The sequence below is a fragment of the Solanum tuberosum genome, unplaced genomic scaffold, assembly GCF_000226075.1.
Source record: "Solanum tuberosum cultivar DM 1-3 516 R44 unplaced genomic scaffold, SolTub_3.0 scf00103, whole genome shotgun sequence".
In the NCBI taxonomy this organism is placed as follows: domain Eukaryota; kingdom Viridiplantae; phylum Streptophyta; class Magnoliopsida; order Solanales; family Solanaceae; genus Solanum; species Solanum tuberosum.
In genome coordinates this window covers 288,964-314,237 of record NW_006239027.1, presented here as the reverse complement: position 1 = coordinate 314,237, position 25,274 = coordinate 288,964, and the positions used below count along the sequence as shown (strand labels likewise).

Genomic DNA, 25,274 nt, shown 5'->3' with positions numbered 1-25,274 from the left:
AAACTTTAAATAAAAATTAATTGGGCTAGTGATTTGGGCCCAAAGCTGTTGTCAAGCAGATCTTCTTTACCATTTGGGCCTTCAAAACTTGGCCCATGCTTATTTGGACTTTCCCAAGTGGACTTCCCAATGTTTAACAAAACAAAAAGGGTCTTGAGGAAATGAATTCCAAATTAAATTTGATAAAAACTTATTCGTATAGAGTGTTTTTACCAAATCATATTAACTTATTATAGTTAAATGAGAAAATACATCTATCGATCATAGATTTTTTTGGAGGGTATGGGGGGGGGGGGTATTTGGTGTCCAATACCCTCATTAGAGTCCGACTAATTTGGTTCACGTTATTCGTTAAAATAAAAGATTGATATAGTTCAAAAATAATTTGGATGTTGCAGAAATTTATTGTATGAAAATCACTACCAAATCATAAGATTTCGAAACTTCACTATTAAATCATTAGAAATGATATAAATTAATGGAGGTTTATTCAAGCAAGTGATCATTAATTAGTTTGTGTATAATTAGGTTTTAGATTTTCAAGTAATACAACGTGTTGAGATTATTAACCATTAATTTGAAGAATTTATTAGGATTATTTGGTGTTTGGATACTATATATATATGTGTGTTATAATCTATATAAGAGTGATAGCTGTATGATTATAAAGACGTGTGGAGAACAAAAGCAATCATGATTTAGATATTATATAATTATAAAGACGCGTGAAAAAACCAAAAACAATCTTGATTTAGTTTGTATAATTAGGTTTTCAAGACTTTTAAATTAGTGATACTACAAGTAGTTTGAAGAATTTATTATGAATATTTGACGCTTGAATAATATAAGATAGATATGTGTTATCACCCTACATAGGAGCGATATTTGCATGACTATATAATTAGGTATTAGGCTTGCAAATTAAATAGCAACACTATATGCATGTTGAGATAACTAATCATCATTTGAAAAAATAATTACGAAATATTTAATGCATGGATATACTATAACTAGATATTTGTTATTTTATCATAGAAGCAACAGTTGCATGATAATATAAAGACGTGTGGAACAAAAATAATTATAAATTAATTCCATTTGTACAATTAGGTTTTAAGTCTTGAAAATTAAATAGCAACACTACATGTTGAGATTAACATGGACAACTATGATTAATAGTAAATTAGTAATTAATTTGGCTATATAATTGATTTATATATTTAGGGGTAGAATTAATGTTTCACCATAAAAGAAAGCAAACTTATGGACTTTAATTTTTTTCTAAAAATATCCAATTTCTTGATTGACAGCATTTGATGGAACAAGCAAATTAGACTAGTCCAATGTAAGAAAATAGATTTAATAATTGGAGCTATTAGGTCCTGAAATAACATGTCATGTTTAAGCTTATACCCCATATATCCTTCAATCAAATCAAAATAATGAGTTAATTATAAACTTAAATTATTTTAGAGAAGATTACCATTATAAAAGTATAATGTTATAACAAATTAAAATTATATATTATATAATTTAGTATTGCTTTACACTTGGTTTGATTATTAATTCTGAAATAAGCTATATCAAAATTAGTAATTGATTTGGAATAAATTATCTCTGTCAGATTACAAATTAATAGTACAAGATTAATTATTCAGGGATAAAATAATAAAAATATGCATGAGGTTTCTCAAATCCTTTTCTATTGAATAAAATAAATGATATTTTATAAACAAAACAAACACTTTCTTCTTAATTAATTATAAATTATGCAGTGATATTATTTTTATTAATACCAAAATAATAAATCTCAACATAATTTATCTTCAAATCAATGTAGGTCCTTTTAATAGGAGTTGACATGAAGGAAAATTCTAAGGGATCATTTATTTTAGCTTCAAAACATAGCAAAACACATTATATTTGTCGACATAATAATAATGAAATGCACATAACTGTATCAACACGTATACAATATCGGTGTAACGAAATACGTTGTATTTGTGCTTATAACAATAACGAAATACATTGTATTTGCGTATAGTATTTAACAAGTATATCCACACATATTCAATATATCTACTACCTAACTATATCCACACACATAATAAATGTATCCGTACGTATCTACTACAAAATCACAAACTATCGTTATATTATGTACATTTTTTAAAACCACCACTATTTCAAGTAAATATAGAAACTTAGTTCATTTTGTCACGTAGTTTTTAAATGGATATATATAATTTATTGAAAGCCTTAATTATTTCCATTCTTAATCTCAGTTTTGAGAATGAAAAAAGATTATATGTTCGCGCTTGCACTTAGGACCTTACATGGCGAATGTAAAAGGTATGATCGCACTTACTCTTAAATGAACTTTACATGCCGTCGATCTGAATTAGTCAAAACATCAAAACAAATACTGAACATCGGAAAAAAAAAATGACCATCCACTCCCATCCACCACCTAAGAACCAAAAAGAAGGGAATTTAATTTTTTATATTATATTAGAATAAAAAGAAGAGATAACTTGCCCCATGTTCTAATTTCATCTTACCATGTTCAATTCCAACACTAATATATCAAAAAATGAACAAAAAAAAAATACTTAAAGAAACAGACTGGCTATGGCTCTTTGCTCTTTCTATAGCCATTCTATTGGTTGGTCACTTCTGATAGGGAATATTTCTATTTAGTGCAATAAAATCTAGAATAATTTAACTTATCAATGAATGATTAAACCTAACATATAATGCCAGATTAATATGCATGAACCTCATCTGTCACATTGAGGAATAGAATTTTAAACCTTCATATCCAACTTAAATAGAATCAACAAACTTGTTTTAATAACGTGTCTGAGTTGGCTTATGCGCACGTCAACTAATTTCACATGATATATACTCTTTGTAAATTGTCCTACCAACACAGGTATCAGAGAACTCTATGAAAAGAAGTCATGTAGTATTTTTGCCCATCAACAAACTTTTTTTTATTACGTGTCTAAGTCAACTTGCACGCACCTCAACTAATTTCATAGGATATATATGTTCTTTGTCCTAGCTACCAACACAGGTACTAGAGAACTCTATGAAAAGAAGTCACTTAGTGTTTTTACCTCTGTTAGAATTCAAACTTGAAACCTAACGACACCCAACACACTTCATTAACCACTCTTAGATTCTAATATTAATTATATATATACTCTTCATTGGCCAATGAAACTAAAAGCCAACCAAATTTAGTTAGAACACTATACTGCCAGATCACTAATTAGTGCTTTGTAAATATCACATTATCTGTCTATCGAGCTGTTTTAGAGAGTGCCTAATTAACCAATATTTTTCTTAAAAAAGGAAAAAAGTATTTAAAGCACCTCTGAACTTAACTCAAATTATTAGTTTCATTTCTGAACTATTGATACAGTACCCCTCTACTTGACTAAATAAACTTAGATACACCCCCGATCTGCGACATGACATAACAAGTGATCTCAAACTCTTGTAGGAGCATGAAGCTCTTAATAAAAAGTCAAAATAAGTGTTCAAAACACCTCTAAACTTTTCGATAAATTAAGAGTGTATTTCACTCATATTGCAAGATCAAAGATGTATTTAAGTTCAGTTAGTCAAGTAAATAACTGTTTTTAAGATTGTCAATAATTCGGAGATGAAACTAATAATTCATGCCAAAATTATGAACAAAACTTTGGTGATGTGTAAAAATGACTTCCACAGAAAAAATGATGACACACATGCATGCATATGATTGCAATCCAAAAAAATATTAAAAGCATCAATGTTCTTGCACATGAGGCCTTAATTTCCATAATTTTAAGTGATGAAAAAAAAATAACACATGATAGAAGAAAACAAGCTGTTGAATCAAATTCCCAGCTAAGAAAATGTTGTCCCATTATTTTAAATAACTTCCAAGAACTAGCACCCCACACCATATGGAGCCCAAAAAATGAGGAAAAATATTTCAAGATTCTATCAAAAAAAGATAGCCACCCTATATATAGACCTGGAAAACATGCAAAGTGACATTTGATGTCTAATCTCAATAGATAATAAGCCAAAAACAAGAATATAAAGTGGGGAATGCTCATTAAGATAAGAAAGAAATAAACAATATGAGAAAAAGTTCACCCTTTTCTTGAATGGTATATAGCAAATCATGATATAAATAGCAAAAGATGAAATAACGGTCAAAAACATATCTGAAGTATCACTTGTTTGCGAGTTTATTCCTACCTGAACTATCACCAACTATTTATCAAAACATGTTTTGAAATTGGCGTTTGTATTCAAACACTTGGTTTAGTCAGCATCGAAGTGTTATTGATATATAGTTGGTGATAGTTTAGGTAAGGAAACACAAACACCTAATAGTACAGATCAGATATGAAACTCGTAAAAAAGTGATACGCCAGTGTCTTTTTTGATCTCATATAAGAAGCCAAAAGACAGTTGGATTCAGTGCATATATCTCACATGAATTAAAAGTTCTTATATCTAAAGAGTACTGTGATAGGGCCTCTTTTATCTATTCAAGAACATTGGGACTTACTTAGCTATTTCTGGTGTGGGGCACTCTTCTTTGTACTGCTATTTCAGAACTTGCTTCTCTATTTATGAGATAGACACTGTGAGTAAATATGATGATATATCAGGTGTGACAGATAAGTATAACAAGTGAACATGCATGGAGGATATGAGTAAAGGTTAGTCTTTTTTGTTCTTTTTTTCTTTGAATGGTTTTCAGTTTTCAGTGAGGGTAATGGAGTATCCTAAACATCCTGGAGGAACAGAAGAATGCAACAGCAATGAGTCTGGTTGGACGATGTATATCGGTTCACCTTACTGTGAGTATAATCAAATAGATGATGATGATGATGAAGGAACTCCAATGAAGGGTGATGATCATGTTGAAGATGGTGGTAGCGATGATTCCATGACTTCGGATGCTTCATCTGGTCCAAGTCATCAAGGAGTAGTACTATGCACAAACATGGAGCAAATTTATGGAAAGCATGTGGAAAAAGATATCAGGAAGTTCTCAAGCAAGGAACAACTACAGCAACAAAAACAGGCAAAGAAGAAATTGTCTGATAAGAATACAAAAGCAGCAAAAGAAGATTCAGGACATAAAGCAAAGAGTGGCAAAGGTTATGGTTATTGCAGATCAACAACAAGGGGAAAACATGTGAGTTAAGAGCCAAAACCGAGACGCCACAATCACTGTAAATCCTTCTGCTTTGATTCCCATTTCTGATATTTCACCTTTGTTATTAGAGATCCTGTATAAGATTAGGCAAACCTATTCAGCACATGAACAACAAATGTAATACATTATATATCCTATAATGTCAAGATTTAAGAGTCTGTCATTCCTGATGTAAATTTTCACATATCTTCAAATGTCAAGTTTTCATCTCTTTCTTTTCGATCGATAAATCTCTTTAATCAGTCACTCTATGAGGCAGGAAATTGAGGAGCTTGTTATAATCTTTCACTTCTATTTTTGTTCAAATAAGAGTTAGTTTTTTTGAGTTTCTTGTTTTTAGATATTCTAAGCTTGTTTTCGAGCTGCTTCAACCGTATTGGTAGGAGAACTTACCTCAGAAGAAGAACTGTAAAGTAAATGTAGCAAGAAAAGTAAATTATGTCTAAGAATCAAAGAAAGGGAAGTGATGAAGTACATGAGAAGGAGTGAGTTCAAGTCCAAGCAGCCTCAAAAGCTTAGTGTCCTTTAAGAATGTTAGTCTGTGTGCACCTCAAGTGTTCTTCCGTGTATCTATTACCTCCCATCAGCACAGGTATCGAGTAACTCTAGCCACCAAAACTTAGGCAAATGGGAAATCACCTAGTTTTGTTGTCTCTGCAAGGCCTATCTCCAAAGTTCTTCCCTACTTAATTGACCGCTAGACCACACCCTTGGGTGCACGTTCAAAACTTGCATTTACTCATAGAGGCAAAACCTCATTTTCAGGATTCACATAACAGAGTGAAAATGACATCTCATTTGTTACTTTCTACTGAGGCAATAAGCAAGAAGTAGCAAATTGATATAGCTAAAACTTTTGATGAACCAACCAGCCATGTGACGAAAAGATATGCAGAATTGACAATTCAAACATCTGTCACTAGCTTGCTAACATCTTGAGTTCAGGCTACGTGTACCATCTACAAACAGACAACCTAAGACGATGTTAAGATAGCTACGTTTCATGTTGCAATAATTTGAAGGTGTAAAAATGAGTTGTCTATATCATTAGTTTGCAAATTAACTCAGACAGAATCAAATTTACAATGACTCAATCAGATATAAGAAACTAGCAAAACAGATGAATGTCTCAAAGTAAGACTAGTGTAGAAAGTAATAGAAATTAAAACAAGAAACCTATAAGCTCCATGGATACTGTTGGACAATGACAGTAATAAAGATGCATAGACATTGACAAACAAGTCTCAGTAAGGCCAGCTGCTTACTGAAAATTTGCTCATGAGAAGTTAGAGGCAGAATTTTCCACATCTGCCACAAAGTTAGAGGCAAAAGAGAGTTGTAATACCACTACATAGCCATCATTTTCGTCTAAGTAAAATCAATGGGAAAGAGGAACTGATGGACAAGAACATACATACGAGAGGAAATTAATTTTTTGAAGGTCTAAGCTTGCGAGTGTTTGACTTGATGATAAAGGTTAAGGGAACTCTAGTTCCTAGAAAGATTTAAACCTCAGAAAACACACTGATAGGGGCCTCCAATGGACTTGATTAGAAAATGCAGCAACTTTAGGCTTTGGCATGACGATAGTAATAGGCAAGGAGTGTTTATATTGCTTACTGGACTTGCCAACAAAGGTTAATGGAATTCGAGTCATTTGCTTGATTCAAACTGCAGAAAACACACTGATAACAGCGTCTCACCCTAACTTGCTCACTTAGCAAGCAACTCAACTTAACTTATTGTTTGATAAAGAAAGAGATTAAAATGATCAGTCCAAAAGTTCATAGCAGGTTCCCAATCATCCCTAAATTATGGGGAAACTTGCCCTGTTCATGTTATCTGATGTTATATCAGAAAAAAATTCAGAACTCTTCTTGCATCCAGTACTCAACATTTGGCACCATATCGAGAGGTCAATACCAGATCTTCCATACCAGGGGTTGATCCTAGCAAAGGTATTACTTTTATTCAGTATATACTAGCACAGATCATTCAAATGAATCAGACAATATGTAGTGAACGAAGAAGATAAATGTATTAAATGGTCAAGGAAAATGAGAATGCAAATCACCATAGAGCAAAAGTAATGGCTGATGAAGATCTAAGAGGCTTATCTAAAACAAGAAATAATACTCTCTGATTGTACGACAGGTTCCAATAACTTGGGAGACATAATATGAGAGAAAAGCCGCCAAGGCCTACAGGTACAAAATACTCCACAACAAACATATAAAAACTTCCAGCAGTGACAACATGCACTTTATTCAATTAGGTCAATGACAAGAACGTAAACAGCAGAGCTCAGATCTTCGACTGTTTGGCAATCTTGAACCACTCAGTATGAAATGACCCAGGCATATCAGTCCTCTCATAAGTATGAGCACCAAAGTAATCCCTTTGAGCTTGGACTAAATTTGCAGGAAGCCTTTCCCTCCTGTACGAGTCAAAGTAAGCAAGACTTGAAGACATGCCAGGTGTGCTAATACCCGAGGTTATAGCTAGGCAGACCACTCTTCGCCAGGCAGACTGGCGTTCAACTACCTCCTTTGCAAACTCTTCATCCACAAGTAGGTTAGCGAGATCTGCGTTTCTGTCATAAGCTTGCTTAATACGATCCAAAAATATGGCACGGATAATGCAACCACCTTTCCAAATCCTGGCAAGCTCCCCTAGTGTCAAGTCCCATCCCTTCTCAGCACTCTTTGCCCTTATCAAATTCATTCCCTGAGCATAGCTACATATTTTTGAAGCATAGAGTGCTTTTCTGACATCGTCAATCAATTGCTTCTTATCCACAGACTGTTCAACAAGGATGTCGCTGACCCCACAAGATTTGAAAACTTTGGCTGCTTGCACCCTTTCATCCTTCAATCCACTAAGGAATCTGGAATCTAGGGACGAGGCTATTGTAGGAGCAGCAATTGACAGTTCAGCAGCTTGCTGAACAGTCCATTTACCAGTACCTTTCATTCCAGTCTTGTCTAAAACCTTGTCTACCAAATGTCCATCTGCTTTGTCATCCTTGATTCCAAATATATCAGCTGTAATTTCAATCAAGAAGCTCTGGAGCTCCCCGTTGTTCCATTCTGAGAAGGCTTGATGCAATTCATCATTAGAGAGCTTCCCAACAGATTTCAGAACGTCATAAGCCTCTGCAATCAACTGCATATCACCATATTCAATTCCATTGTGAACCATCTTAACAAAATTTCCAGAACCACCTTTACCAATGTATGTAACACAAGGTCCACTATCAGGAACTTGAGCAGCGACCTTCAGTAAGATATCTTCTATGTACTTGTAGGCTTCAAAAGAGCCTCCAGGCATCAGTGACGGTCCATTTCGAGCACCCTCTTCACCACCTGAAACTCCCATCCCTAGATAACGAAGACCTAACTCAGCCATTTCTTTCTCTCTCCTCTCCGTGTTCTCATACCACTCGTTGCCACCATCAATGATACAGTCTCCTTTCTCCATGTAAGAAGATAGGGTTTTGATGGTCTGATCAACTGGTGCTCCAGCCTTGACAAGAATGATTATGACGCGAGGCTTTTGGATAGAGAGGACAAAGGACTCTGGGTCATGAAAGCCATAGAGAGGAAGATTTCCTTCCTTTTTAGCTCGTTCAACAGTCTCATCAACTTTTGAAGTGGTTCGGTTGTAAACAGATATAGGGAATCCTTTCTCAGCAATATTGAGAGCAAGATTTTGGCCCATAACAGCAAGGCCAGCAAGACCAATTCTTGTCGGGGTAGCCATGTTGTGTACCTATGACCAGAGGATGGGAAATTAATGAAACTGAAATCATGAAAGGTACAAGCAGCAATAGCTTATAGCAACAACGAGAACAGATAATTAGAACACATTTTGGAAGGACATTTCTGCCAGCATCCACTCTCATTATCACTTCCCGCATGGGTTATTAGTTCTAGGATTAAACTAAAGAAAGAATTAAAAATCATGATTCCTACTGTATTCCCCTCAGTCACGACACGAGTTTAAACAACAAGTTGACTTCAATTTGTCAAAAGTTGCTCAATGAAAGGGAACAATTTGATTATTTGGAGTCTTGTAAAGATGCACCACGAGTGAGAAAGATCAATGGTTAGAAATAGATTCAACTATTTTTTCTGTCAAACCATTAGCAGAGAAATGACTATTCAGATACCTTAAACTGAAAGGGTAGTGAAAAATTGTTTCCAAATTGCTTTACCAAACTGCAGGAAGGAATAACAGAATCTGATGACAGAGCAATACGAGAAAGTGCCAAGAAAAAGACAACTATTGTATACTAAAGAAACAAAAACATCTTAGATCAGATCTGGATGAAACATAAAAAGAAAAAGTTCCAAACTTTTTGCAAAAAACACAAAAAGAAAGCTACACCGAAAGAGAAAAAACAAAGAACAAACTTTAAGAATCCTAACTAAGTGATCCAACAATACAGAACCTCAGGTACCATAAATCCTGAAGACTTTTTTTTTAAGCTACTCAACCAAAAACACCCAAATGAAGCAACGAGAAAAACCCATATCAGAATTCAAGAATTAAAGCCAACTTCTTCAATCACATACTAAATCACAACATAAAAATCAGAACTTTAACAGATTAAACAACACCAAGAAAGCTACTAATGATCTTGGGTTGTTAAGATCTTCAAATACATAGAGAATGTGCAAAGACACAAGTTTAATGTGTTGATTCACCTACCCCAAGACCCCCCAAATGAAGCAATGAGAAAAACCCATATCAGATATCAAGAATTAAAGCTAACTTCTTCAATCAAATACTACATCACAAAGTAAAAATCAAAACTTTAACAAATGAAACAAAACTAATAAAGCTGCTAATGATCTGGGGTTGTTAAGATCTTCAAATACAAAGAGAATGCTTAAAGACACAACTTTAATGTGTAAATTTACCTACCCAAAGACACCCCAAATGAAGCAATGAGAAAAACCCATATCAGATATCAAGAATTAAAGCTAACTTCTTAAATCACAAAATAAAAATCAAACTTTAACAAATTAAACAACACTAATAAAGCTACTATTGATCTGGGGTTGTTAAGATCTTCAAATACATAGAATGCATAAAGACACAAGCTTAATGTGTTGATTCACCTACCCCAAGACACCCCAAATGAAGCAATGAGAAAAACCCATATCAGATATCAAGAATTAAAGCTAACTTCTTCAATCAAATACTACATCACAAAGTAAAAATCAAAACTTTAACAAATGAAACAAAACTAATAAAGCTGCTAATGATCTGGGGTTGTTAAGATCTTCAAATACATAGAGAATGTGCAAAGACACAAGTTTAATGTGTTGATTCACCTACCCCAAGACACACCAAATGAAGCAATGAGAAAAACCCATATCAGATATCAAGAATTAAAGCTAACTTCTTAAATCACAAAATAAAAATCAAACTTTAACAAATTAAACAACACTAATAAAGCTACTATTGATCTGGGGTTGTTAAGATCTTCAAATACATAGAGAATGTGCAAAGACACAAGTTTAATGTGTTGATTCACCTACCCCAAGACCCCCCAAATGAAGCAATGAGAAAAACCCATATCAGATATCAAGAATTAAAGCTAACTTCTTAAATCACAAAATAAAAATCAAACTTTAACAAATTAAACAACACTAATAAAGCTACTATTGATCTGGGGTTGTTAAGATCTTCAAATACAAAGAGAATGCTTAAAGACACAACTTTAATGTGTAAATTTACCTACCCAAAGACACCCCAAATGAAGCAATGAGAAAAACCCATATCAGATATCAAGAATTAAAGCCAACTTCTTCAATCAAATACTAAATCACAACATAAAAATCAGAACTTTAACAGATTAAACAACACCAAGAAAGCTACTAATGATCTTGGGTTGTTAAGATCTTCAAATGAAAACCCATATCAGAAATCAAGAATTAAAACAAACTTCTTCAATCAAATACTAAATCACAAAAAAATAATCAGAACTTTAACACATTAAACAAAGAACAAAACCAAGAAAAGCTAAAATTACCTCGTAGAAGTCGCAAAGAATACTTTTGAAGAAAAAATAAATGAAAACTTTAGGATCTGAGGGTTGTTATAAGATGTTCAAATAAATAAGAGGACTAAAGTGTGTGAACTCACCTACCAAAAAAAGTGACAGAATATTTCGAGAAAATAGTTTGAGTGTCAAACTATTTTGGTCACGTGTTTGATATTTGTATTAAAGTTAGATTAAATATAAATTTATTAAAAAAAATCATCGGTAAATTAAATATTAAACATCTATTACTATTTATATTATCATGAATATTTTATATGAATTTCAAATATCTCTCAGATATTTTTGAGTCATTAGTCACGAGACAAAAAATTCTGTACTTTTCTGTCATAAAATAATATAAGCATGATTGGAATGATTCTTTAATTCTTATACTACTTGTTTGATAGAAATTTTACACATAATATCAAATAGATCAAGGTTTCATTTTTTTTTTTCTTACTTTTTTTTTTGGGGTAGAAAATGAAATATTATCTATAGTTAAACGTCCGATGTTACATTATCTCGGTTACGGACTAACTTATAATATTAATTTACTAGATAGTAATCTTTCATCAACAAAGATTGTGATGGAGTGATAAATATTTTTTTATTCTTAATCAAGAGGTCACGGTTTCAAGTCCCTTACTCTCAATGTGGGACTTTTCGACACGAGTTCAGATTTAGTCAGACTCCAATGTAAATATCGAACACTGTGTTAATCATTTCTTAAATAGGTTAAGGTTGCAAATTTTAGAAATTGAAAACATGGAAATTATAGTTAAGAATAAAATACAGTAATATTCCAATAACCCACTCAATTTTTCCTCATTTGGAATCCCAAATTTATACATTAATTAACTCGAATATCATATTTAGCATATGCCATTTCATCTAGAATATTCTTTCATATTTTAATTTCTACAAAGTATAAAATAAATGTTGTTAAATACAATTGGTTCCTGTATCTAGTTTTTAATAAACCTTCATGTTAGCGGTTGGGTAGGTAATAGGTTGATGATAAAATACTCAAACACCAATATAGGTTGCAGAATAATAATCGAAATTTCTTCACTCTTAATTAAAAATTCGAGTTTGAAATTTAGGCATGCGATTTTTTTCTTTTGTTAGGAGTGTTGTCCCAAAAATAAGTTTCACAATGCGTAAAATTAAATTAACTAGACTTCCGTATAAATTTTGAATATCGAATAAAAGTATTCGATCAAGATTTTCTTGAAAATAATATGTATTCGTACATGTTTTCTAAAAAAAAAATGATTTCATTCTCAAGACTCAAATTCAACATCTTCATTTGAAGAACGAAAGAGTATTTCATTTTCGAAACTCAAATTCGACATCATGAAAAAGTATGTACCACTTCACCCGTTTAAGTTGCATGAGAACCACACAAAAATCCTATCTACGTAAACTCATCACTTTGATCTCTCTATACCCCTCTTTCTCCTTCTTCCTTCCACCATGAACAATGCTTCTCTTTAACCCCATCTCCATCTCCTTCACCCTTAAACCCACCGCCCACCACCACAACCACCACCGTAACGTCGCCGTTTTCTCTCAAATCCAACCCATTCCCATTCCGATCACCGCCACAAATCTCTCAATCTCCGATGAATCTCTCCGTTCAAAAGGATTCAATTTCCACCGTACGATCACCGATCTCAACCTCGACCATCTCAACTCCGTCTTCGTAGCCGTCGGATTTCCCCGACGCGACACGGAGAAAATCCAAATCGCATTAGAGAACACCGATTCACTTCTATGGATCGAATACGAGAAAACTAAACGGCCGGTGGCGTTCGCCAGAGCCACCGGCGACGGCGTATTCAATGCGATTATATGGGATGTTGTGGTGGATCCGAATTTTCAAGGGATTGGATTGGGGAAAGCTGTGATGGAAAGATTGGTCACCGAGCTGTTACGCAAAGGGATTACGAATATTGCTCTTTATTCGGAGCCCCGAGTTCTCGGGTTTTATAGGCCTTTGGGCTTTGTTGCTGACCCGGATGGGATCCGAGGAATGGTTTATTCTAGGAGAAAGAATAAAAAATAGGTGACAATATATTTTACTTTTTTTTTGTATTTTATTGATTTATAAGTGATGTGATTAATTGTATATGCCATTTTGTTTTAATAGAGTAATGTCCTAGTTGTATTCGTTCATAAGAAATAAAACGAAAAATAATTTAAGTTTTACACTCTGACAATGTATGAATTATTTGCAGGTGATTCTATTTAATAACATTAGTCGATAGCGTAGAATAAATGGCACACTAACTTCCTGTAACAAGTTTAAATTACATTGTCGGCATAAGAAGATCATTGTGTATGTATACATTTGTTCAAAATGCATTTCCTTTTAATGCGATGAGCTTAAGCAAATCATCTAACATGTACATACGCTTTATCCTAGCGAATAGAAGATACTCAGCTCCACACAACATAGAGATTAGCACACTTTCGGGAAGAACATAGAATTGTAGGAGATCCAGCATGCAGAACACGGCGATCATTATAAATTAATGAATTAGAAATGCTGTAATATACTCTTTCCCATAACTTCTCATACCAGACCAACCCACTAAAATGCAAATAAGGATCAGAAATGTGGTCAATATCACGAAGAATAAAGAGATACCGTCTATACACAAATAAAAATTGATGTTTTCATAAGGAAGCCATCGAAGGCTTTCCACAAATTGAGATTTGGCCGTAGAAGGATCGAATTGTTCTTCAACTAGCAAGTATGTACATGTTCTTTTAGAGATATGAGAAACTTGAATCTGTCACTTGATGGTGAAAATGATCAATTTTTTTCTTCTTCACGGTAGAGGTTTTCATCAGCAATCATGGAAGAAATTGTTAGAAGTTGGCATCGTTATGATGAGCTAGTAGTACCTTCTTTTGCTCCCAGCAAGATAATTAGCTATATCTCCTTCATGTCTGAATTAAAGACCAGTTGCCTTTAGACCTGATAGACCAGAGAGCCTTGGACCTACAGATCATTTACGCGATAAAAACATTGGATTTTGGGAGTTAAATTATCGACATCAGACTACATACAGAGACATGGAGAGAGAGTTTGACAATTTACTTATTATAGTTGTTGGTAGGACGAGGAGTACCTGAAGTTGGCATCGGTGGTGGTGGTCGTCTTATTTGTCTAGATACTGGTTCGGGGATGTCAATAACAACAGCATCTGATATCAGGAAGGTCTTGGCAACTGCTGCTGCATGCTCCAGGCAACATCTAACAACCTGTTTCACGATTTCAAGGAAGTTTATGGTGCACTAACAGAATCAAACTTGTTAACCATCTAGTATAAATTGATAAATAGAGGAGTCCAGGAATATGTGTTGGAAAACAGAGTTGTGTTTTGTAGTATCAGTTACGATGTTTGATTCCTTCTCCAACCATACTACGAGATATAGTTTTATGGCAAAGGCGGAAGTGGAGGACTCTCCCTCTTCACATTAGACAAAATATCGATTATCTTACCTTTGTAGGATCTAAAATTTTGGCAGCCATCAGATCTTCATATCTGTCTCTTGCAGCATTATATCCATATTTCATGTCATCGACTGACAAAATCTGCAATTATGTTAAAAATTCAAATTAACCACCAGATAACGTATTTCAGTTTTGAGTTTAATAACTTTGTTGGCTGAAACAAACTGCATAAAAATGACGAAACATTCAAAGCTACCTTCTCTACAACAATGCTCCCATTTACACCAGCATTCTTTGCTATCTGTTTTGCCGGATAGGATAGTGCTCTTTTGAAAATATCAGCTCCTATCTGCGAATAATTCGAGGAAACTGTCAGTCCAGAGATCAGATAAGCAAAAGCAACACCAGTTGGAGAAAACACGAATATCCAATACTCGTGATGTAAAGCAAGCAGTTCAAGAAACTGAGAAGTCAGTTTAATGAAATGAAAGTTGCTTTCAGAAAATGAAACTGAATAAGAACCATCTATATTATGAACCTTCTGATCCTCATTGTCCAACATTTCTTTGATAGCATCCACCTTTGATGATAGTCTCAGTAGACAACAGCCACCACCCACTACTACTCCTTCCTCAGTAGCAGCCTGAGCAGGCAAAGTTAAAAAATTTACTGCTTTGAAGAAAGATCACTTTAAGAAATATTTGATAGCACAATGTGGAATAAATCCTAGTAATGATACTTTATGCCATATCCTATCTTATCTTAAGTGCTTTAAACAAAAAATTACGTCAAAATAGTTCACGTGTAGTCAGGATCAGATGCACAACGTGGCAGTGAGATTGGCGCATCCATTACCTTCAACTTGCATTATAGATATGCAGTTGAAAAATTTCTAATAACACAATATTTATGCTAAATTCGTACTAATTGTCACAAAGGAGTTGAGGATGCTTTGGTGTCTCGCATCGACCAACATAAAAGCCTGATTCTGACTTTACCTTTCTTCAAGGGTACTTTTGAAAGATGAGAGTGTTCACAGAGGCAAATTCAGAATTTAAGCGTTATCAGGTTCTAGAACAGAACTTTTATTTTACTTTTTTTTTAGTGCTGATTGCTGTTTTAAGATATTAAAAGTTATTATATAAAGTAATCGGATGACAAGTGGCTATGCTTGTGTCTGATACTTCAAACACGAACAGAAAAATTTCATAATAGATCATGTATAATCAGCCATGGATTTTAAGTACTGGGAGAAGGGGTAAATTACCCGTGTTGCATTGAGGGCATCCTCAATCCTTAGTTGTTTGTCTTTCAACTCAACCTGTGTTTGTGCTCCCACCTACAACTTATACAATCAAATATACCGTGGGTATCAAACATATTTTATAATATAGATTGACAAGACGCGGGGACAGATCTTTTGTTACCTGAATGATGGCAATACCACCGGATAATCTTGCAATTCTTTCGTTCAAGATTTTCTTTTGGAATTTTTCTTGTGTGTTCTGCAAAAATCAAATGACAATCAACTAAAGATCTGTTTTGCAAGTTTTATATGGTGACTAGTTTCTAGAAAATCACTCACCAGAAAAGAGAAGAAAAAAAAAGAAAATCATTTGTGTTTATGAAGGTGAATTTGGATGAAATCAGTTTATTTAAGACGGGTGTAATATCCGTTGAGGAATTCACCCTAATCAAGTTTACTTTACTGTTTGGAATCAGTGGTGCTCTCTATGACACAATGTGCTCAGGCCTTCTGCATATCCATGAGATATTTATGCGTGTGTTAGCTCTAACACTACTTGTAAATCCGTCCTTAAATGAATATATCAGATGTCACCATAATGACACACCTCAACAAGATTTTGTATCTGAGAAACTCTCTTTGAAACAGCCATTCGAGTACTTCCATCAGTAACTATCAGTGTAGAGTCTTTCGTAATCACCACCTTTGAAGCACTGCCCAACAAGTCCTTGTGGGCATTTTCGAGAGTTAACCCCATGTCATCTCTGATCACAGTTCCTGCAGAGACATGATGAGTTAAGTATGTGGATAGTAAAAACAACTTAAAATTCATAAATAAGCAATGATAAGCTTCAGAAACTGTTTTCTTGATTCTCAAATTTTTATTTATAATTTTTCGCTCTTACGTGCTCTACTTCAAATAGCCACTGTATAATTTGGAATTTTCCAATTTATGCATAAAACTGTCAATCTTTTCAATCATAAAGTTCTGTCGGTTCAACCATGAAGGAGACTGAAGCTTTGAGACATAACATCTCTTTAAAAACTACTACGTCCGCATTAATGATTGATGGTTCTGGAGAGACTAAATGAAATGAGGTGGTAGATATAAGAAACTAACTGATAAATTTCTTATGATCTAATCAAATTCAAGGAAAACAGTAATGGAGAAAACTGAAAAATAGCTTGAAGAAAGAGAGAAGAAGTAGGAGAATAAGAGAATCTACATTCTATCAAATGTTCTGATTGAAGACTGAAAAGATAATTCTTCACACTATATATGTGTGACTTTGTAGACTTACAACCAATTCTAACAAACTCACGTGCCTAGTCCATGACTCTAACTGACTAACTAACTGATTTTTTAACCAACTCTATTAGCATTAATCTGGGCAGCTTATTTGTAGCTCAACACTCCCCTTCAAGGTGGAGGGTGGAAGACATCTAACACACCCAACTTGGACAGTAGCTCATCATGTTGTCCTGCACCAAGTCCTTTGGTTAAGAGGTCAGCCAGTTGCAACCTAGAACAGAGATACTGTGGAGCAATAAAACCAGATTTCACCCTCTCTCGAATGAAGTGACAATCAATTTCAATGTGCTTTGTCCTCTCATGGAAAATGGGATTTGCTGCTATCTGAATGGCAGCCTTGCTATCAGAAAATACTTTTATGGGCATGGTGATAGATACACCCAGCTCCTTCAACAGACCGGCCAACCAGATTAATTCTGCAAGTACAGCAGCCATACTTCGATATTCAGCTTCAGCTGAACTCCTACTTACTGTTTGTTGCTTCTTCGATTTCCAAGAGATTAGAGAGTCCCCAAGCTTGACCACATAACCAGTAACAGATCTCCTGGTATTTGGACAAGAAGCCCAGTCTGAATCACAATATCCAGTTAATTCCATGATATTTCCTCTTTTCAACAATACACCAAGACCGGGTGATTTCTTCACATATCTTATGATTCTAAGAGCTGCTTCCCAGTGTGATACCTTTGGTTGTTGCATGAATTGACTCAAGACCTGTACACCAAAGCAAATGTCAGGCCTTGTAATTGTCAAATAGAGTAGCTTACCAACCAACTTTTGGTATGCCGTAATGTCATCAAATTCTGGATCATCAGTCGCACCAATTTGTTTGTCATAATCCAAGCTAGTAAACTTGTGATTGAATTCCAATGGGGTGCTGGCAGGCTTAGAACCACTAAGACCAGCATCTGAAATAAGTTGTAAAGCATATTTTCTTTGATTTAGTAAGATTCCTTCCCTAGATTTGAGAACTTCAATTCCAAGAAAGTATCTTAAATCTCCTAAATCCTTCATTTTGAAATGTTGATGTAGTGTCAACTTTGCTTCCTTGATCAGATCCCCACTGCTTCCAGTAATAAGAAGATCATCAACATAAACTAAGATAACAACAACGTGAGCACCTTGTCTTTTGGTAAATAAAGAATGGTCATGCATGCTTTGAGAATAACCAGAATGTAAGAGAGCATCCGTAAGCTTGATGTTCCACTGTCTAGACGCCTGTTTAAGGCCATAAAGTGACTTCTCCAATTTACAAACCTTGTTCTCCCCCTGTCGATGGAATCCCTGAGGGAGTTCCATATAGACATCTTCATGTAAATCTCCCTGTAGGAAAGCATTATTGACATCCATTTGGAAAAGACTCCACCCATTAGAAGCAGCAATACTAATCAAGGTCCTTACTGTTACCATCTTAGCCACAGGTGAGAAGGTTTCATGATAATCAAGTCCCTCTCTTTGTGTGTAACCCTTGGCCACAAGCCTAGCTTTGAATCTGTCTATTTCACCATTGGCTTTATACTTTATTTTGTACACCCACTTGGACCCTATAGCTTTCTCTCCCTTAGGCAGATCCACAATAGTCCAAGTATTGTTATCTTCTAAAGCGAAAATTTCCTGCTGCATTGCTGTCATCCATCTCTCATCCTGTGATGCTTCCGTAAAAGATTGAGGTTCAGTGATACTGGAGAAAGCACTGAGATAACTTTGATATTTACAAGGAAGATGGACATAGCTAACATGATTAGTGATGGAATAAGGATTGAACTTAGAGGGAACAACATAGTCCTTAGTCCAAATGGGAGGTTTAGAAGATCTGGTAGTCCTCCTTTGACCTGAGACTTGAGGAGGAAGTGGATTACTATGAGGAGTATCTTCAACCAGTCCAAGCTCCTCACTTTGATCCACATGAATGTCGGAGTCGAGTCTTGGTCCAACCATATCTGTGGACTCATGATTAAGAACTACTCTATCAAGAGTGGAATTTTCACCTTCAGATGAAATCACAGGATCATCACAATGCTCCATATCCTTCTTGACAATATCTGCATCATTAACAAATGGTGAAAGTAATGGTAAATGAGCATCTTCTGCCTGAATTCCCTTGAAAGGGAAGATATGTTCTTTGAAGGTCACATCCCTGCTAATAAAAACAGCCTTGGTTTCCCAATCTAACAGTCTATATCCCTTTTGTGTGGAGGAGTAGCCTAACAACACACCTTGTTTAGCTCTTGCTGAAAACTTATCTCCCTTTGGCAAAACATTTGCAAAGCATAAACATCCAAACACCTAAAGATGCTCAATGAAAGGAGTTTTCCCATGTAATAATTCAAAAGGTGATTTTCCATTCAAGACAGGTGTAGGCAGCCGATTAATTAAATACACAGCTGTTTTCACACATTCACCCCAGAACCTTCCTGGAATGCCTGATTGCAGCTTCAATGCTCTTCCCATTTCTAATATATGTCTGTGTTTTCTCTCAACTACACCATTTTGTTGAGGTGTATAAGGACAACTACTTTGGTGAATAATGCCAGAATTAAGCAACAACTCATTCACTTGACTGTTAAAAAACTCTGTTCCATTGTCTGATCTCAAAATCTTTATTCCAGTGCCAAATTGATTACAAATCATAGAAATGAAAATTTTCAAGACAACTACAACATCTCTCTTGGATTGTAAAAGAGTGATCCAAGTAAATCTACTATAGTCATCAACAACAGTTACAAAGTAATGTTTTCCATCATATGTGGACTGCTTGTGAGGACCCCAAACATCTAAGTGCACAAGATCAAACATGTTATGTGATTGTGAACTACTAAGGGGAAATTTCAACCTGCATTGTTTAGCTAAAGGACATATCATACAGTCTTGTTGAGTACCTATACCAACTTTATTCTTCAAATAAGGAATGTGGTTTATGGATCCCACAGAAGCATGTCCTAGTCTATAATGCCATAGTGTGTGATCAACTTTGTCTCTCACTACTGCTCCAATGACAGGTTCAGTGTGCTTCTTTAGTATATAGAGTCCTTCTGTCTCTCTACCAATCCCAATCACCTTCCCATTTGAAAGGTCCTGCACCACACATAGGTCAGGATAAAAGAAAACAAAACAGTTGAGATCCTTGGTAAGCTTAGACACTGATAACAGATTAAACTTAAAATCTGGAACATGTAGTACATTCTTCAAACAGAAACCTCCTAAAATCATAGCATCTCCTGTGTGTTTTACTTGAGTTCTGCTCCCTGTTGGAGTTTGGACTTTATCACAACTAGGATCAGACACTTTCTTCATTTCTCGCAACACTTTCGCATTATGTGTTATATGATGGGAAGCACCTGAGTCCACAATCCATTCTACAGCTTCATAACTACTTTGGACAGAAATCATACCTGCTGCATCAGTCCTGCAGTTTCCTGTTGGTGCTGGTGGCAACATGCTCAACAATTGATCACACTGCTCTCTGGTGAAGAATGCTCCATGTGATGTTGATGATCCTGAGCTGTTACCTGTCTCCATTGTGGAATTGTTGGCATAAGGTGTAGATCCTTCATGATGTACCTTCCTCTTGCTTTTGAAGTCTCCAGGAAATCCAACGATTCTATAGCAAGTATCCTTCATATGTCCTTTGTATCCACAGTGCTCGCAAACCATTCCTGCTCTTCTCGTTTGAAAACTTGATTGATTTTGGTGATTGTGTGCATTTGGAGGCCTGTGGTTTTGTTGTCCAGTTGTACCTGAGAAGCGTTGATGTGGAGGAAATTGAGAATTCCTTCCAGCAAGCATAGTCATCGGTTCCTGTCCTCCTTCAGTCACTCCTAGTTTCCTTTGGCTTTCTTCTTGTATTGCTGTTGCATACGCTTGATTCACACTCGGAACAGAGGAACTAAGCAATATGTTGCTTCGCACTTGAGCAAAGCTCTCGTTTAATCCTACCAGAAATTGCAATAATCGTTGTTGTTTCACGTGTTCCATGTGAGGTCTAGACTCCACACAATCACATGACGGATTTGGGACCATTACATCCAGTTCGTCCCATAGATCTCGCATTTTGGAGTAGTAAACAGTTACTGAATCTGTACCTTGAGTTAACATGCCGATTTCTTTCCACAGATAGAAAATCCTGGTTAAATTCGACTTGTTAAATCGTTCCTTGAAAACTTCCCAGATCCTCTTCGAACTTGCAGCATAGACAATGCTCGTCATCAATTCAGGTGCTATAGCAGCACTGATCCACGATAGAACCACAGCATCACATCTTTCCCATTTTGAGACTAAAATACCTTTGTACGCAGACTTCACACAAGTGCCATCCACAAATCCAAGTTTGTTTTTGACTAGTAGTGCGAGTCGCATAGATCTGCTCCAAATTCCATAGTTCTCTGGTCCAGTGAGCTTAATCGGAATCAAAGCTGCTCCTGGAACATCTGACGCCTGTAGATGAAGTGGATGATTGTGATCTGTTTGTGGATCTTCCTCTGCCTGCGAATTCTGTGTTTCTGTCATCGCTGCTCTAACTCAATCAATGAAATTGATTCTACTAGATCCTAATCGCAACCAAAAGCTTTGATACCATGATAAATTTCTTATGATCTAATCAAATTCAAGGAAAACAGTAAAAGCTAACTCAGATACATAATATGTAACTCGGATACATTATAAAATAAATCGGATACATAATATGTAGCTCGAATGTATTAAATACTGGCTTGGATACATTAATATGTAGCTCGGATATATTTAAAAAAATAATGGATTTTAGAGGTTTTTAGAAATAGAAGGGGATATTGGAAATAAAGGAAACATAAGACGTGTATTTCAGTAATTTTTCCTAGAATATATCAACAAAAAATAACAATTTCTGCTTTGCATATGTCACTACCTCCAGTCAAGATAGCGATGTCATCTAAGCAATGACTCTTGCGCTCCCCGAAAGATGGAGCTTTTATTGCAGCTACCTTTAGGACACCCCTGAGTTTGTTCCTAATCACGGGAGCCAGAGCGTCTTGTTCAATGCCCTCTGCGATTATCAAAACCGGGTATTTCTCCTTTACTGCATTGTCCAAAAATTTTACCAACTCCTTCGGGTTTGAAATTTTTTTATCAACCAAAAGCAACTGCAACATAAAAAAAATTATGCACTATAAACACCTGATATACAACAGGCACTAGTGCTTAACATAAGAAGTCTCTACCTTACAATCGTGAAGCTCCGCAATCCTCTTTCGTCGATCAGTTACAAAATAAGGTGACAAATAGCCACGATCAAACTGCATTCCTTCGACAACTTCTAGATTGGTTTTAGTAGAGTTCCCTTTCTCAATTGTGACAACTCCTTCTCTTCCGACCTGCCTAAGAGCTTCTGAAATCATGTTCCCGATGGCATAATCATTGCCAGCACTAACAGCCGCAACATCTTCCAACTCGTGATCCTCAACCTGCAAGTTTGATGAATGTCAAAAGACATGTTGAAGATGGTACAACCTCATAATAAGTTAACGATATGGTACTTTGGCCTAACTCAACCCCAAAAGAAAGCTGTTCTAAGCATATTCTTGACCTAACACTTATGTCTCTCCGTCTAATTTACAAAGGGAAAGTAATTTAAAAGGGGAAAGTAATTTGTACTTATACCTCTCTGGACATCAACTTGAGCTCAGAAATGAGGGCTTTAGCAGTTTTCTCAATTCCACGAGACACTTGGACAACATTTGCTCCCATTGCAGTAACCTAGAGAAAGATACTAAGTAATCACCAGATATAACTGAAATATGAAAGCAGATTATGTTATTCCATTCTATTCAAACCTTGACACCTTCAGCAATCAGACCTCGAGCAAGCACTATAGATGTTGTGCAACCATCGCCAGCAAGATTATTAGTCTTGGCACCGGCTTCTCTAACCAACTTTACTCCGACATATTCCAGAGGATCGTCCAGCTGAATCTGTAGTGAAAACAATGTGTATTAAGGAGCATATGTATGAACATGAAGCACCACTAGTCCAACAAAATCAACTAGTGTTTTTGCTTTTCTGTAACTTGATAACATTGAAATACCTATTCATTTACATATTCCTAAGTTACATGAATTCCCAATATAAATCGACACTCATACTTGGCCTCTGCCAACAAGTAAGCACTCCAACTTTGAGAGTACACATATAGACACTTCAACTTGGTTTCCACTAACAACTAAACAATCCAACTCATCCTCACCCCCACTATATCTCGTGGACACCCGATGCTGACATGGAACATAAATTTTGGAGGTGTCTAGACAATCATTTGGTAAGTTGAAGTGTTCAACTGACACAATGTGGACGAGTTGAGGTATCTACGTGTGCATACTCATAAACAATGCTTGTAATGTACCTTACCTCTTTAAGAACAGTTTCACCATCATTAACAATCTTTGGAGGACCATACTTATTTCCAAGAACTACATTTCTTCCTTTTGGACCCAAAGTTACACCAACCAGCTCTGCCACCAAATCCACACCTGCCTGGACAAAATTTCACCCAAGTCAAAATCTTTAAATTAAAAAAATTAGCAAAAGTTCAAGAACATAAAGAAAAAAAAAACCCATTATGACCAAAAGCTTCTTTGTTGTAGAACCATCATGATTAAAATACAATTCTTTAGCCATAGCTCTTGTGTTCAACATAGAACTAGAAACCCTTTTAGAAATTCTGTTTACTGAACCATTTTTCAAAGTAATTGCAGGTAAATGATTCAAACAACAGCTCATTTTTTTTTTGCTGATTTTTTGTTGTTTTGTTTTAGCTAAAGGCTACTGAATAGAGGGATAAGAAAAGATATTTACTGAAAATATCAGTCACAAATATAGAAAAATCTGTTTTTTATTTGATTGCTATAAATTATGAGCAGAAAAAATAAAATAAAATTTGGGCCTGTAATGTTGTGGCCCAAAACAAAGAAAGTTAAAAGGCCCATTTGGGATCCTTCTATTATTTTTTCTTCTTCTTCAATCTCATTTAGACGACTAAGAGAGGATTGCTCAGGTGGTAAGTCTTGCACCCGCCAACTCTAACATTAAGATAATGAGTTCGAGTCATCAGGAGAATAAAAATGTGGGAGCTTTTAGGAAGGGTAAAAAAAAGAGTGTCACAATTGTTGATTGTATACATTAAAGTTGGATGTGAAGAAACAATGTGTCCTTATATTTTTTTGGTAAACCTTTCTACGGTATTTAGTTGGTGAGTAAAAAATGTATCATGTAGGCTCTCCTTTTTATTATAACCGTGGTGTTCATTCCAACTTGTGTGTAATACATCGACTAATTTCATGGCCCATGGAGTACCTGCTACGTCTCACCTATAAAAATACCGTATAACTCTATCCAATAATTAAGATTTGGACACATGGGAAGAAATGACCTAATATTTTATATTTCGCAAGAATTTCAATTAATTAATGATATAGGAAGTATCCATAAAGCTCTTATTCCTTTTATACAATAAGCTAATTTGTATTAATTAGAGAGTTCAAGTTCTCTCATATTAAACAAGATCAAAAGAGTTAAGTTGTTAATTTAATCATAAAAACAAGTAGTTACATAAATTAAAAGCAGTAAATACTTCCAAATCAAGGCAAGAATAGAATACGATCCACAAAATAGCAAAAGTTTATATCGGAAGCACATAAGCAAAACATAATATATATATCCCAGAGAAAATAAGATAAAACAAATACTCTAAAGTACTATTTCAATCTCTAGATAAACTTTAAATCAAGGATTTCATACACATATATACACACACACCAGAGTTTACAAACAGTCTTACATAGAAAAATTGGCTTAATTGACAATCTTGAAAGAATATCGACCATAATCACCCATGGAAGATCCATAATCCCTGTGGCATAGGAGATTCTTCTTCCTTCGCAACATGAGCTTTTGATGTCCATGACCGTCATTTCCTTTGAACAAAAAGGTTTG

General features: G+C 35.2%; 4 protein-coding genes across 5 annotated transcripts; 2 read left to right on the top strand and 2 right to left on the bottom strand.

Moving 5' to 3' along the window:
* Positions 1-4,488: 4,488 nt before the first annotated feature.
* On the top strand, positions 4,489-5,455 carry LOC102598059 (uncharacterized). The gene has a single exon (XM_006348545.2). It carries the CDS (start codon positions 4,787-4,789, stop codon positions 5,219-5,221), a length of 435 nt encoding a protein of 144 aa, XP_006348607.1. The 5' UTR covers positions 4,489-4,786; the 3' UTR covers positions 5,222-5,455.
* Positions 5,456-7,291: 1,836 nt separating this feature from the next.
* Positions 7,292-11,440, bottom strand: LOC102597739 (6-phosphogluconate dehydrogenase, decarboxylating 3). Its single transcript, XM_006348544.2, has 2 exons — positions 11,277-11,440; positions 7,292-9,004 (listed from the first exon to the last, which is right to left on the bottom strand). The coding sequence occupies exon 2, from the start codon at positions 8,993-8,995 to the stop codon at positions 7,538-7,540; it is 1,458 nt and encodes a 485-aa protein (XP_006348606.1). The 5' UTR covers positions 8,996-9,004; positions 11,277-11,440; the 3' UTR covers positions 7,292-7,537.
* A 1,218-nt stretch (positions 11,441-12,658) lies between these two features.
* LOC102597415 (uncharacterized N-acetyltransferase ycf52) lies at positions 12,659-13,419 on the top strand. Its single transcript, XM_006348543.2, has one exon. The coding sequence runs from the start codon at positions 12,772-12,774 to the stop codon at positions 13,354-13,356; it is 585 nt and encodes a 194-aa protein (XP_006348605.1). The 5' UTR covers positions 12,659-12,771; the 3' UTR covers positions 13,357-13,419.
* A 477-nt stretch (positions 13,420-13,896) lies between these two features.
* LOC102597087 (chaperonin 60 subunit beta 4, chloroplastic) lies at positions 13,897-24,126 on the bottom strand. 2 transcript variants are annotated; one of them, XM_006348542.2, is made up of 14 exons: positions 23,907-24,126; positions 23,691-23,816; positions 23,120-23,257; positions 22,947-23,042; positions 22,508-22,750; positions 22,195-22,429; positions 16,608-16,777; positions 16,182-16,259; positions 16,022-16,093; positions 15,293-15,397; positions 15,011-15,103; positions 14,803-14,895; positions 14,429-14,561; positions 13,897-14,298 (listed from the first exon to the last, which is right to left on the bottom strand). In XM_006348542.2, the coding sequence occupies exons 1-14, from the start codon at positions 24,060-24,062 to the stop codon at positions 14,252-14,254; spliced, it is 1,785 nt and encodes a 594-aa protein (XP_006348604.1). In that variant the 5' UTR covers positions 24,063-24,126; the 3' UTR covers positions 13,897-14,251. The 2 variants fall into 2 exon arrangements, with proteins under 2 accessions (XP_006348604.1, XP_015164775.1); XM_015309289.1 differs by lacking the exons at positions 22,195-22,429; positions 22,508-22,750; positions 22,947-23,042; ... (1 more) ...; positions 23,691-23,816; positions 23,907-24,126 and adding an exon at positions 20,705-21,925.
* Positions 24,127-25,274: the final 1,148 nt, after the last annotated feature.